Genomic DNA, 15,547 nt, shown 5'->3' with positions numbered 1-15,547 from the left:
ATATTAACGTTCTGTTGTCACATCTGTGGTTTGGGGTACTGGGTGAATTAATAAGCAATCACTTTATTGATTCTGAAAGTAATTCGTCTTTGCCATCAGTAGACCTCCTGTATGTCAGAAATCCTGCTCGGGGTCCCACCCTGTGTTACAGGAAGCAGATATCTGTCCTGGGTCAGGGATCCTATGGCCTGAGAGATTTTCCACTGATCTACTCCCCTCATGGGAACTTTGCCAGCCAGTGATAGTCTAAGAGACCCCTAGGATTTGTGGCCACCATCCTCCCACCCTGGAGAAAAGTCGGGTGGAATATGGATGGAGGTTCAATTAATTTCTTATTGCAAGACAAGAAGGAGGCTAGCTCAATCGTCAATGTTAGTGTATGCTCAGTGATTAAGGTAATGATTATTGCTTTATGTTATTGATCATGTTATGAGGAAATATTTACATGTAATGGAGGGTAAGCATTCCTAGACCTATTGGATTTGCAGTGTTTTCACACCTAACGAATAAAAACTATGGTTCTAATGGGTAAACCAGTTGGCCTAGACCACAGTGTATACAATTTGGTATATGCTGAAGTAAGTGAAAATTGGGAGCAAGGAGATACCTTCTGTAAACCTGAAATAGTTTCTGAGAAAGGCCTAATTTTATACCTATACCTGATAGAAAATTACCTTTTGTCCCAATGTCCATACTTAGAAGTTTCTTAAACAAAACTATAGTGTTGACTTCACAAACTCACTCTAATGTCCCTTTGTCTTTCTTCCTGCTCAGTTGATTCATGCTGGTAAGGGAGAAGCCATCAGAATCAGGTCTATTCTGAGATCCCTGATTCCCCTGGGAGACTTGGTGGGAGTCATTAGCATCACTTTCCAGATGCCGACAGTTGCCAAAGGTAAGGCCACCTTCCCTTCTGTGAGACTCAGGAGGACCTGGCAAGACAGTGTCAGCATCCCTTCCCTGTTGTCACAGCCTGGCTGCCTTGCTGGAGATTCTTTTAGAAAGAAAGAACTGTATCATGTATTTTCTTTCTTTTTTTTTTTTTAAGAGAGAGTGAGAGAGGAGAGAGAGAGAGAGAGAGAGAGAGAATTTTTAATATCTATTTTTTAGTTCTCGGAGGACACAACATCTTTGTTGGTATGTGGTGCTGAGGATCGAACCCGGGCCACACGCATGCCAGGCTTGAGCCACATCCCCAGCCCTCATGTATTTTCTAATGAAATGTTTTCCATTCTCATTGTTTTTAAGCAACTGTTTTGCCAATGGTATCCTCATTCTCTTACCTGATATCTCAGGTACTTTCCAGAAAAGAGGACACAGGCACCCCTCCCATTCCTGTGTCCCGTCCTGCTTGGTTCTCATTCTGTCTTCCAGACCTCGGTGCCTTTCTTCATGTTTCCTCATAGTTCTCAGGATCGCTTTCTTGTAGTGCTACTCTTTTCAAAGCACTGATCATAGCTTTTGACTTTGAGATTTAAAAACTCCCTGTGTGTTGTGAAATGAGTTCTTTTCAAGATGAAGGAGAAAACTTTAGAAAGATTGCAGGGTATTATTTGAGACATCTAAAAGATAGGTTAGATCTCCATTTGTGCTTTTTTTCACTTTTCTAAAACTCCACTATTGCTCAGTTTTCAGTGGGTAAGGTATTCATGTGTAGTGGGTAGGCCTAGGCCTCTTAGATTTTCAGTATGTTTCAACACCCAAGGAGGATAAAAGCTAGTTCTAGTGTGGTCTAACGTTGGCTTAGACCATGGTATATATAATTTGCACATAATAGTATATTTTTATCCAAACTCTTAGATAAAAGTTTTAGTTTTAGAACAAAAATGTAATTATGTAGGAAGCACAAGCTATAATCTGCCTTTCATTGATTATACCCTAAAGAAGGCAGGCTGTTGGTGCCCCAACACCAGAGGGAGGAAATTACTATACAGCCAGAGGGAGTTTGCCCTGCTTGTCAGCCACGAGGTTGCAAGATGGGGAAGCTTCCTGTGTGCTCACCTTGCACACCTCCAGGAATCACAAACTGCCACTGTGAATCTATATACATTATAACTGTAGGTAAATCTGGGACTCGAAATTGTCCCCTTACTTTACCTGCTCCCACCTGGGGGACAGTGTCTTCCCTGTATCTCTAGATGGTCCCCACCTGCCTTCCTGGCACTTCTAAATCGTGTTCATTTGCTTTCATAAGAGATCTTTTCCTCCCCTACATTGCAAGCCTCAGATCTGATACCAACAGGACAAAGAACAGTCAGTGGCCACAGGTTAGGAGATGGGGAGGGCTGAACCCTATGATAGTGTTGGTAGGAACCAGGTGTCACTGTGGTGGGCTGTGAGTACGCACAGGGGCCCTTTACATGGCTTGCAGCCTCCTCCCTCCTGTGTCCTCCAGGCACCTGCCTTCACCACCCCTGACGGGTTTGGGATTGCTGTTCTCCCCACTCTAATCTTACTGATTAGTCATGTTTGTCTTCATGGATGTACAGTGAGGTTTGTATATAAAAAACTCTCACAGTCACAGTAGAAGTTGATTTTACAGCTGCAGTCCATTGGTCACTGATCATTTTCCTTTTCTCACCTTCTTTGGAGACCTGTACAGTTGTAAGCCACAGTGCTCACACATTCCCCTGAAAACCTTAAGCCATCAGTGTCCCCTCATCTGTTTCAGTGACAAGTCAGTGGGCTCTGATACATCTCCAAGCATTAGTAATTTAGGTTCTTCTATATTCTGTACTTAGCGTGTGAGGTTTACCTCTAAGGACTTCTTCACCTCTTAGTATTAGCTAAGGCATTCCTCAAACATTTCTATCCCATTCATTCTAGAAACAGAGTGTGCCCCAGAATAATCATGAAAAAAGGGGGAGTCTAGAAGACTTGATGGACAAACCCACTACCTGCAGCTCTTGGCCCAGCAGGTCTGGGCAGCCTCTCTGAGGCTATAATTTCAGGTGGATGAAGAGCTCAGGTGTAGCAGGTGCCCCAGGGAAGCCAATGCACAGGCGCACCTCCTTCCAGATCAGATGCTCCCCAAGTGTGAGAATCACACTATTGTCGCAGTATGTTTGGGGAAATGGTGAAAACAAAACAGCAGGAGACACAAATCGATGCACTTGGAGCCCCAGGAGGTGTAGCTTTGGGGTTCATTGAGCTGAATGTATACTTGAAGAAGAGTCTGGAAGGCAAGACTTTCATTAAAATCACTGAGTGGCTCCTTTTCTCCTTTAGGCACAACTCTCTGTAAATAGTAGCATCCTATTTAAATTTAAATTACTCATAATGTGAGTTTTAGGCAAATTGAACCAGAATTTTATATAGATTTTTATTTGAAAGTGAGAGTATACAGATGTAAACTGAAGGTTAAATGGGCTTTGGTTGTAACTCTGCTAATTACTAAGAGTACAACATTGGACAAGTGCTTTCCTTCTCTGAAAGTCAGCTTTCATCTCCTGTTATAGGAGTGCATTCCAGCCTGGTGGTAGGACTGGAAGTGGTGTGTGATCATGCTGGTGGCATTGCTACCTTCATATCTGAAACTGCACCAGTAAGAGCTATTGTGCTTCCAAGGCAAGGAAAGTAGTAGTTGTATAGGGATTAGTACCATTATAAGGAGTAGAAGCTATTCAGTATTGTTCTTCAATTTCCTTTAAGACATTATTTGTTCATTTTTCTGATCCAAATGTAAAATTCATTCATCAATCACAAGTGAAAACAGGAAAAAAGTTTCATTTTATCCTTTCAGAATGGTTCTGGTCTTGCGTGGTCTTCCCCTGAGCTCTTCTTCCTTTAACCTTGCTTCCCTGTTCCAAACCCTGTGATATTATTTCCAGAATCTTACAGTGCACCAGGGTGGCGTAATTACCATAGGGTCATACAGGAAGCAGATTAGCTCTCCAGTATTTTAATTGGCACACAGTCTCATAATTGTGCATAGGAGTGGTCCCCAACCTGTGCACCTACAGGACTTGCTCCTATGGGTGGGCATCACTAGTGACCCTGGACAGCAGGAGCCATGCGGCTCAGGGTTCTAAATGAAGTTGCTGCTGCTGGGACTAATGGCACACACCTCATGGCAGTCATGCTGGTTTCATGGTGTTGATTTATCCTTTGGTGATTATTCTAAGCCACAGCAACATAGGTGTGCCAAAAAGATCACACAGGGATCTCTAAGCTTTATTGATGTTTTAAAGTCTGTCCTTGGCAAGAGTGGAAAGCCTGCTTTATATTTCAGCTTTTCTGAGTTTTCCAAGGGGCTCACAGATGCCTTCCATTCCCTCCTCATCTCTAGTGTAGGGCTGTCTTTATTGAGTATGCACTTAGCAAACAGGAACCCAAGTGACGTTTCCCTGACTCCAGGCTTTGATTGTACTGCTTGTCCCTGGGTGGCTGCATGCCTACTTGAGGGCAGTAGATCAGGGAACTGTTTCATTGCTAACTTTACTTAAAACATGAGCCTCCCAGCCATTGACACCTGCGTGTCGCCTTCTCTCTTTTAGATGGGAATGTGGTGGAACCTGACATGTCTGCGGGGTTTTGCCCAGATCACAAGGCAGCCATGGTTTTGTTCCTTGACAGGGTCTATGGGATTGAGGTGCAAGATTTCCTCCTCCACCTTCTCGAGGTTGGCTTTCTGCCAGATCTCCGGGCTGCTGCTTCTCTAGACACGGTACGTCCTGGAGCATTGGCTGGCTCCCTCTGGGCTGCGCAGCTGCTGCCTTACAGATACACTCACTCTCTCATTGGCAAAGAGTTTGCTGCATGCCTGTTTTATTTTTAGGAAGCATTAAGTGAATAAAACAAAATAGACTATGTCTACAAAGGATTCACTGAATAGCCTCGAGAGTGTCATAGAAATTTTGATTAGTGCTGTGGGACTTCTAAGAGGTTCACATAACCCAACTTGGGGAAGGTCACAGTGGCTCCTATTGACCTCTGTTGAGTACTAACCTCTAAACTGGCCCAGTTATGCTTCTCAATGGAAACAAAGTGTTAAGAGGATTTAATGGGCATTGTTGAGTCTTATCAGTTATAACGGCAACCTGATATTTTCATTTGCTGAGGTGCAGTTTGGCTAAAATCTGTCCTGAATATGCACCCCACATGGAGGACCTGTTGTTGCCAGTGTAAACACATCTCTCTCTAAACATGGTGGAATAAGCTGAAGTTTCAAATGTTACCCTAGTATACATTTTATTTATTTAATCAATTAAATGGGTCATCTTGATTTGGGGGGAAGCTGGACCTCAAGTTGACAATAGCCCTTCTATGAAATTATGCCTGTGGAATCATAAAATGAAAAGTAAAGTTCTTTTGTCTTTCTTGAGTGTTCACATGACATTCTGCCCTGAACAGTAGATAAGTTTTGGTTATAGATGCTGATGGACACAGAAATATGAATATTGTTTCTAGAGAGAGAGAGAAAGAGAGAGAATTTTTTAATATTTATTTTTTAGTTTTCGGTGGACACAACATCTTTATTTTTTATTTTTATGTGGTGCTGAGGATCTAACCCATCGCCCCGAGCATGCCAGGCGAGTGCATTACCGCTTGAGCCACATCCCCAGTCCATGAATACAAAAAAATATTAATAAACAGAATTCAGAAAGACTCTGAATAGAAGAACTGAATGAAAATGAGCCTCCTCCCTAACCCAGGAAAGTGCTCATGTCTAAGACCATGTGGATGTTCTGTGATAGAACCTGGATGGACCCTCCTGGGTTTTGGAGAAGGTGGATATCATTTCATTCATTTGTATCTACTTATCAATTGATAGTTGATTGGTTTTAGTGACAAAGATCACGTGAATCACATTTAAAGATCCACCTGAGTGCATTTCTGTTTTCATGATGTAGCCATTTTCCAGAGAGTGAAGGGTCAATTTGTGGATTCCTTTCAAAACTTTCTCCCAATAGAAAGCACAAATGGCTGTGTGCTCTCTGCTTCCCTTTCAGGCTGCTCTGAGTGCAACAGACATGGCCTTGGCCCTCAATCGATACCTTTGCACAGCTGTCTTGCCTTTGCTGACAAGGTGTGCTCCCCTCTTTGCTGGGACAGAGCACCATGCGTCCCTCATCGACTCATTGCTGCATACCGTGTATAGGCTCTCTAAGGGCTGCTCGCTCACCAAAGCTCAGCGGGACTCCATAGAAGTGTGCTTGCTCTCCATCTGTGGGTAAGTGGGCAACTAACTCCATTCATTTAAAACTAACTTCCTTCTTTCTTCATTCTCTAGGATGAGCTCAGGATACCAACCATACAGGGTTTTTCTTTTTTTAAAGATTAGTGCATTTTAGTTGTATTTACTGATGGTGTTTGTTGTTACATTTTGATATGTGCACACAATACACAATATAACAATATAATTTGGCCAGTATCATTCTCCAGCCCTTCCTTCCTCCTTCCTCACCTCCCATGCCTTAGTCTTTTTCCTCTACTGATCTCCCTTTGATTTTCATGAGTCACCTCCCTCCCACTTTCTTTTCCTTTTTCCTTGTTACCTTTCATGTATGAGGGAAAACATGACCCTCAACCTTTTGCTTTGATTTAGTTTGCTTAACATAATGGTCCCTAGTTTCATCCATCTTCCTGCAAATGACACAATTTCACTTTTCTTTATGATTAAACAAAACTCCATTGTGTATTTATACCATATTTTCTTTATCCATTTGTCCACTGATGGACCCCTAGGCTGGTTCCATGTTTTGCTGTTGTGAACTGTGCTGCTATAAACTTGGGTATGCATGGTATGCATGGATCACTGTGCTATGATGACTTTAATTCTTCAGGGTAAATACTGAGGAGTGATATTGCTGGTCGTGTGGTGGTTCTATGACTAGTCTTTTGAGGATTCTCCAAACTTATTTCCATAGTGGTTATACTAATTTACAATCCCGAAGTGTAAAAGTGTTTGTTTTTCTCCATATCCTCTCCAGCAGTTATTATTGTTGTAGTCTTGATGACTGCCATTACAACTGGTGTGAGAAGAAATCTCAGTGTAGTTTTGATATGCATTTCCCTGATTGCTAAAGATATTAAACATTTTTCATGTATTTGTTGGGCTTTTGTATTTCTTCTTTTGAGAAGTGTGTGTTTAATTCACTTGCCCATTTATCAATTGGGTTTTTAATATTTTGGTATTGTTTGAGTTCTTTTTATATTCTAGATATCAATCCTGTGTTAGAAGAGTAGCTGGCAAAGCTATTTCCCACTCCCCACAGGATTTTTCTAACCAGGAAGCAGAGTGGGGCACTTGATGTCGGCCAAGACAAGGCTGTTCACTGCTCATTGGTTCTTTCTCCCTCTGCCACTGTTGAGTTGCTGTCTCAGTGTTTTTTTCCTCACTTTTGTTCCTGAACACCCTCTTTCTGAAGGCTGCAGTTGTGTGGCTGGGAAGGGAGGGAAGGAAGAGTGATCTCCTGTAGCAGCGGGGGTTGGTCTTCAGATCTGGAGCTGAGCTGGAAATGCAACCTACCTAGGCTGGACTACAGTCAGGCCTTGTACAGCAACTGGGATGCATTCTGAGCAGTGCCTTGCTGGGGATCCCGTGCCTTGTGAAGAGCATACTTGCGCTAACCTAGAATATTGTAGGCCTGTCGCCCAGTGCAGCCTCTTGATGCAGTCAAGAGACCCAGTCCCTCAGGCAGTTGCCAGCACAACATGCCGTGCTGTTCCATCACCTTTCTGCTGTTGACATGAAGTAGAGGAGGTGCACTCCAAGATAAGAGGGGAAAGCGTTGTACCTACAAAAGCAGTGGAAGAACATTTGTCACCATCATCGGTGTCACGCACGGGGTGGGGCATGATTTGTGTGCTGTGCTTTGCACATCTGCAGCACAATAGGTTTGTTCAAATGCACATGGAGCCATGTGTTACTAGGATGTACCGCTATGATGCCACTAGGCAGTAATGGTTGTCAGCCCCCCTCAGTCTCAGAGTCACTGCTGGCTAGCATGAGGGTCAGCACCTAATGATGCCATCTGAAGGGGGACAAAGTGGAGGTTCTTGGTTAAAAGGTTTGGTCTAATGAATTGGCTACTGAGTGTAAACTTATGTGTCTCCATTATTAAAATTCTTTTTGTTCCAACAGCCAGTTGAGGCCTTCTATGATGCAGCACTTGCTGAGAAGATTGGTATTTGATGTCCCCTTATTAAACGAACATGCAAAGATGCCTCTCAAGGTGAGTGTGTGGTTATTTGATTGCTTTTGCCTCTGATTTTGTTTCCTGCTATTAGCCTGTTTGAGCTTTGATGCTGGGAAATTTCTCCCAATTGTTGAAACGGCTACATAAGTTATAGAAGTGTACGCATCAGCCTGAAATAATCAATAAAGGTCATAGGATTCTGAACATTGGTTTTCATGAAATGCAGTGGGGAAAAGGACACAAGGAAAAGATAAGCCAAGATATTCTTAAGCGGAAAGGCATGGTCATAGGCCTAGCCTAGAGTATCACTAGCAGACCTTTTCTAAGTTGGTAACTACATAGCAGTTTCCATATATCATTTTACAGGGTTGGAAGGTAACCTCTGTGTGTGTGTGTGTGTGTGTGTGTGTGTGTGTGTGTGTGTACAGTTAGTTTGTTACACGGTATAGAAAAGTCACTGACAATACATGATTAGGTCCCATTCTGTTCTACCTACTTTCTGAGTATTTTCCTATCCTTTAGTATAATAATCTAGACTCAGGAGAGTCTCTGTGTATCAAGGTTGTATGGTAAAGAGCAGTACTTTTCCAGGTGACCACTCTGAGTAACATCTAGTAGGTGTCTGTCTTTCCCTGGGACCACCCAGGAACAGCACTGTAGAGAGGTTGGGGACATGTATGAGTCTTTTTTTTTTTTTCTTTAATCTGGTATACTAAGGACCCCTGGTTATTTAGCAGAAACAATTTCATCTATGATAATTGATTTGGGATAATAAATCTAGGTAAATTAATTAAGTAGATTATATCCTTGCTCAAAATCTCATTTTCATAGTTTCTGCCATGTAGAGTAGGCCTTGTCAAGAAAAATATTCTTATTGCAAATAAGCTGAAAGATAGCTGATAAAATATACAGTGTGACTTTTTATCTTCATGTAATACAATTTACGTTGTAGATACTTCCTTCTAAACAAATTAGATTATGATGGAAAGGGAGACAGACACTAAAAGTTCTGTCTTTAACCCCAAAGCCAGTCCAATAACAAGGATGAGGTTTGAGGGAAAAGGAGAAGGATATCTACTGATTTTCTAGCAAAGGAGAACACACGCTCCTGTCCCAGAGGCTGTGATTCTCACTGCCAGGTGGAGCGGTGGGCTTTTCAACAGAGGGCACAATGGTTGAATTCCAGGTGTGCATGACAGGAGTCATCATTCACATCCAGGTGGTAGCCTCCAAAGAGAGATTCGCTGGTGCCAGTCCCAAAGTCTGGATTTCTTTTTTCCTGTGGTCAGTGGTCCAAAGGACAGATAACTTGGCCTAGAAATGGAATAAGGATAATCTTGTTTCTTGCAGGGTGAAGGAGTAGGAGAGGGAGAAAAGAAAGGGAAGAGTATGTCAATTTTGAAATCAGCTGCCACTGGTCAAGCAGCAGGCATTAGATGGACCCTTTGACCCCTGTAACAAAATGAGAAGAAATATTTTAATAGTAAGGAATGTATTGGCTTTAACAACAATAATCTTAGCCAGAATTGGTGGCACAGGCCTATAATCTCAGCCACTGGGAGGCTGAAAGAGAAAGATTATGACTTCAAGTCTAGCCTTAGCAACATAGCAAGACACTTTCTCAAAAAAAAAAAAAAAAAGAGAAAAATTAAAAAGGGCTGGAGATATGGTTCAATCCCTGGTACAAAAATACCCCAAACTCCAAAACAAACAAAAAATTAGATAAAGAGAATCCAAATAGCTATAGTTGATACATACAGACCGTTCTATAAATTGGCAAGTTTAGATGAAGAAAAATCCTTCCAAAAATCTACCAAATTTAAGTCTATTTTTGTCTTTCACATATGTGAAAAATCAGAAAGGTAATAAATCACATCTACAACCAAAGAAATAATCCAAGTAGAATAGATTTGGAAGCTTGCTTAGTATTCAGACTGCCTCATAAAAAATTCTGTTGAAGATAACGTCAACTGTAAAATGGAACGTTCGGTCCTCATAGTGTGACCAGTGTTAGAGTTTGAAGAGATGCAGCAATTGTGTTCTCCAAAGGGACTTGTGGGGTTAAGCAGTTGACCTTGTTGGGTGGCCTTAAAATGCCACAAGAAGGGAAATGGGGACAGAGAGGGTAACAGCTCACTGCCTCTGGACTGGTTTCCCTGCAGCTGTTGACTAATCACTACGAGAGATGCTGGAAGTACTACTGCTTGCCTGGGGGCTGGGGCAGCTTTGGTGCTGCCTCCGAAGAGGAGCTTCACTTATCAAGGAAGTTGTTCTGGGGCATTTTTGATGCCCTGTCTCAAAAGGTAATTTAATGTTTAGTGGATTTATTTGTATTGATAAAACAATAAAATGCTGTAGATTTCTGAGAAGATAGTATTTCCGGTGGAGTAATGGCTGTACTATCGGACTTACACAAATTTTTTTCCCCTCATTTTCAAACTCATGACGCATTGAGAGTGCAGTTTATGCTGATTCTTCACAGTCATTATGGTAGCATGTTGCTTGTGATCATGAATTTAAAATAGCTGAGCATTTCAGGAATTTGGGTTCATAGTTAAGTTTCTAGTGCTTTGGACTTAATTTGGACTATAATTCTCCCTAGTTATCTTTCAAGCTTATAAAACCTCAAGAAATTGTGTCAAATATAAGACTATAAAACATAAAACTTTACAAAAATACATATTTATATATATATAAATAATTGTAGTATTCTAGTGGTCTACCAATACCTTCTACTTGCTTCTGTGGAAGCTTAAGTACCTCTGTGGTGCTGTTTGCCTGTGTGGATTTACCTTGTAATGCTGCGTTTATAATGAATATGATTCAGGTATGCTTAGATGACTGAAGGCAATCAAAACACCACATTTGGTAGGTTCATGTTTAATCAAAATCTGCTTGAATTCTGCTCAGTACCATGAATGAACAGAGCAGCTTAACAGCAAATGTGCTGTATAGTAGGGAAAAGTTTATCTGTGATTACATTTGGTGGCTACTCGTGGTGCTTTTTTCCAGTGAGTTTCCATTGGTAGTCTGAGAGCCCTTCTAAAATAATGTTTCAGTATTTCTAGAAACATTTACAACATCAATTTAAAATTGGAAATTCTAAGTGAAATATTTTAATTATTTTTGATTTTTTTAAAAAAAAATTCACAACTATAAATTTTAACTAATTTTGTAACCAATAGAAAAATACATCTTCCCAGAAATTTTTATTACATACACTTCCTATAGAACTATTTTCCCAGTTTGGATTATATTTTTTATCCCTTTGAAATGCAACAGGGAACAGTAAATTTTTCACTCTCTGGAGTGGTGGCCTTTATACGATTTCATATATGATCATTGTAAAGTAGTGCAGCAGTTATCCGTAACTGTTAGGAATGCAGTCTCTGTGGACTGAAATCACACATTCATGTTGAAAGAGGTGATAAATTTAGAATAGTCAGGCTTATGTCGTTTTACCTTGGGAGAATGCACTTTCAAGGAGCAGAGACTGTGTACCTTCAGCTGGTGGCTGGACACTTGGCTGCAGCTTCTCATGACGCTGTGTTCCATTTGCTAGAGAGAATCTCATGGAGTGGAGTTAGCCTAGGGTGGTTCAGATCTTCTCCTGAGTCATCTTTGTCACAGTGATCATGCTGATGGCTTTTCCTATGAAGTCACTTGGTAAATTTTTGGCCCTCCTTTTATTCCTAGAAATATGAACAAGAACTTTTCAAGCTGGCACTGCCTTGCCTGAGTGCAGTCGCAGGAGCTTTACCTCCAGACTACATGGAGTCAAACTATGTCAGTATGATGGAAAAACAGTCATCCATGGATTCTGAAGGGAACTTTAACCCACAACCTGTTGATACCTCCAAGTATGGACTCTTTCTATTGCAGCAGATTTTTATTGTAAATGATGTGTGAAGTCTGAAATTGAATAAGGTACTGAAGTGAACTTTCTTTAATACATGCCCCCTTTGAATTGGTATCCTTTTAATAGGAGTCCTTTAATTTATCAAATGATAGGAGTAATAATGGTGATTATACCAATATCAAAAATACATAAGATGTGCCTTCTAGGATACTCTTAACATAACGAGGAGTCCATGAATATAACCAGGTGGTAGTATCTGTGATGGTGAGAGTCAAGAAAGTATATGAGCTCTATTTTTAGTTGAAAAGTGACCCAAGATGTTTATCAGTAACTATAGTCAAACCCCTCTCTGGCATCTTGTAGTTGCAGTGAACCCAGCAGTGTTGCAAAGCTGTCTCTGTGAGAGTCAGGGAATTGCTCCACCCCCAACTCCATCACCCAAGGTCAGGATGAGTGGCCAATGTTTAGCATTATAAAACACATTATAAGATGGAAGGAAATATCAAATAAGATTTTTTTTTTTTTTTAGTGGAAGATTTAGCATGCAGTTAGAATACAGCTTGACAACCTTAACCAAAAACATCAATCAGCATGACAAAACTCCTTATGTGTGATTAACTACATGAATTGTTCTATGGATAGGATGCTTGGATCCTCAAGTGTCCCAAGTCTCAGCACTTTGTCTTTCCCCTTCTCTAAGTGGAAGCCTGGATCCCTGTTTGCAAGGACAGCTGCCTCTTCCTGCTATAAGATCTTATTGATTCCACCATGGCTCAGCAAAATCGGTTTGGCAGGGCAGTTATTTGGTAGTTCTGTGCCCTGCTTCTGAATTTGCTTGAAAATTCAACTTTTGAGGCTCCTAGGCAGTTCCTAGGCTGTAGTTCAGCCTCCATTTTGAAATCAAAATTTCAACCCAAGTGATAAGCCATTAGTCAATGCTTTAAATTTGCATATTTGGTGTTTGATGACAGTTCTGTGGGGAAAGAATCTACCCAGTATTTGGCTTATATGATTGATCCTTTGTATCTCTTCCAAAGCAAGTAATCAAACATCACAGGTTCATATTTCTACCTGGGTAAGTTTGTGATTTGTTAACATACTGTATAATTCAGGATTTTAAAGTAACATTAGGACATTGTAATGGTTTTAGTGTTGATTAATTAAATCCAATTAATTAATAAGTGTTGGGCATGTATATTAATTAACCTAGTCTTGATCCTTTGGGACTTCTTTACAGATACAGGTCTACATCATGATAGAGATAATTGCTTGTGTTTTATACATTGCTTCTTAAGTACATGTATGTTAGCTACTAACTGATTACTTTTTTGGAAAAGAATGGAAATTGTCTTATTATTCTAGGGTTTTATTTAGAACTCTATTCTTAAAATTAATTGCTTTGTTTTGAACAACTAATAATAAAAAAAGAAAAAATTAAATTAATTGCTTTAATATGTTGCATTCTTTAATGAATGGAATTATACATATATTTAGTTTTTCATTCATAGATGTATTTGATACTCCCAAGTTGGACTTGGTCATCAACTGGATGTGCTTGACATCTGTATAAGGGATTATATGTGTATTTAAACACGGAAGGAGTCAGGAATGAGTGTTATCAAAACCATGAAGCAAAAAGTTAATTACTTTTCCCTGTGGTCAATATCAGTAACACCTGTAATATTTTCTGTAGACCCTTAATATTTAAAAGTATTGTCACATCACTTGTTGGGTTAAATTAAAACTCTAAAAGGTTCAATTTCAGCAGTCTTCTCCAATTACAATTGTTGCAGAGGAGAGAGTCAGAGAGAGTGGCTTCAAAGAGTATGGAAGACAAGTGTGTCTTAAGCTTTTTGAGTCTAGCCATATCTTGATGTAGGGTTTGTTTTCTTTTTCATATAATCTATTGTCTTCATCTTTGAGTATGTGTTAATTAATATCATGCCTATTTTATTATACCTAATTTGTTATATTAACATAATAAAAGATGTATCAACTTAAGATGAACAGGTGGAACATCATCTGCTTGACTTTTCTCTCACTGTTCTGAAAGATGTGAAACTTTGTTAAAACTGTTTTTAACCTTTATGCATTGAATAGGATCTAAGCATTTGTAAATTATAAATTATGAATATGATTCCCTGTAAATTCTTTGATAATCAAGCTTTTTTTCTTTATTTTTCTCATAGTATTACAATTCCTGAGAAGTTGGAATACTTCATTAACAAATACGCAGAGCATTCCCATGACAAATGGTCAATGGACAAGGTAAAAGCACTACTATGGGGAGGTGGCCAGTGCCTCATTTGGGGGTTCTTCTTCCTGCCAAAGAGGGTGTAAGCCACCTGAGAAATTAAAGTCTAGAATAATTAGTGAAAAAGAAAAGAGTCGAAAAAATAGTTTCAAAAGGGGAGCTCCTGATAGGTCCAGCCCACACAGAAGCTGGAGCCAAACAATTGCTCTCATGGTTTATTTAATGGGGTACATCAGAGGCAGGGGTAAGGTTTTAAGGGTAGAGTCTTATTTCGTCATATCTTGCAGTCAGCAGGTTGACTGGCATCTTGGCAGGTCATACCCATCTCAGAGGGGCTGTGCAGCTACACACAGCAGGTTACCTCATCTCCAGTGCTGTGTGGGACATAGCAGAGCAGAATAGGAATTCACAATGTCTCTGGGCAGTCAAATAGATTAAATGTCCACTAGAAGTTCCCAGACATCAGATTATCCTATTCACTAGGCTGCACTGGCAACAGAGTCCACACACAGCCCACAGATGGTTCTCCACACACTACATTCTGGTCCAGGCTGCTGTGTTCATAATGGTCATGCTCTGACATATCTGGCCTGATCATTTTCTCTTTCAAAGGGAGAACTTTTTCTAAATTAGGTAAGAATGCCGGGCATAGTGGCACACGCCTGTAATCCCAGCACTCTGGGGGCTGAGATGGGAGGATCACAAGTTCAAGGCCAGAATCAGCAACTTAATGAGGCCCTGTCTCAAAATAAAAAATAAAAAGGGCGGGGTAAAGTGTCCATGGGTTCAATCCCCAGTAGCAAACCCCCCAAAAATAATTTAGGCAAGTACATCAAATTTCAATTTGCTAGTATAATATTTAGCTTGTTCTGCCACATTAACACAGTTATGATGTACAGAGAATATTTGTGTTCATAAAAAATACAAGTTTAAGATTCCAAAAAGATCTTAATAAAATCATGAGTATAATTCTGAATATTATTTTTTGTGGAAGTTAAAGGTAACAATCACCAAGGTCTTCAGGGAGAATTGGACGAACCAAGTTCGAAATCCATCTTGGTTTTATACGTAGTTTCATATTAGATCAAAAATCGTGAAAATTCTTCATCAAGATTCAGTAATAGTTTATCCCTTCAAGTCCACCATTGTGTTTCCTATTATCAAATAGATCTGTAGTTCACTAAAAGTAGATTAAACTGACCAGATGACACTTGTTTTGTGTTTTCAAGAAAACAACCCAATTGAGAAAAGGAAAGCAGTAGAAATCTGAGATTTTTGCTACTGATCAAGAGA

At 40.2% G+C, this 15,547-nt stretch overlaps 1 protein-coding gene across 1 annotated transcript in view; it reads left to right on the top strand.

Annotated features, from left to right (window-relative positions):
- Positions 1–15,547, top strand: part of Ryr2 (ryanodine receptor 2) — a 588,770-nt gene that overhangs the window by 426,013 nt on the left and 147,210 nt on the right. Inside the window, exons 48-54 of the mRNA XM_077802933.1 lie at positions 775–895; positions 4,497–4,666; positions 5,952–6,172; positions 8,087–8,177; positions 10,304–10,444; positions 11,838–12,001; positions 14,190–14,268. Coding sequence (XP_077659059.1) covers positions 775–895; positions 4,497–4,666; positions 5,952–6,172; positions 8,087–8,177; positions 10,304–10,444; positions 11,838–12,001; positions 14,190–14,268 — 987 coding nt within the window. The remainder of the gene's footprint in view (positions 1–774; positions 896–4,496; positions 4,667–5,951; positions 6,173–8,086; positions 8,178–10,303; positions 10,445–11,837; positions 12,002–14,189; positions 14,269–15,547) is intronic.

This window comes from Urocitellus parryii, chromosome 9, assembly GCF_045843805.1.
Source record: "Urocitellus parryii isolate mUroPar1 chromosome 9, mUroPar1.hap1, whole genome shotgun sequence".
NCBI classification, from domain to species: Eukaryota; Metazoa; Chordata; class Mammalia; order Rodentia; family Sciuridae; genus Urocitellus; species Urocitellus parryii.
Note: the sequence above shows the minus strand (reverse complement) of the source record. Positions and strands in the feature narration are given on the sequence as shown.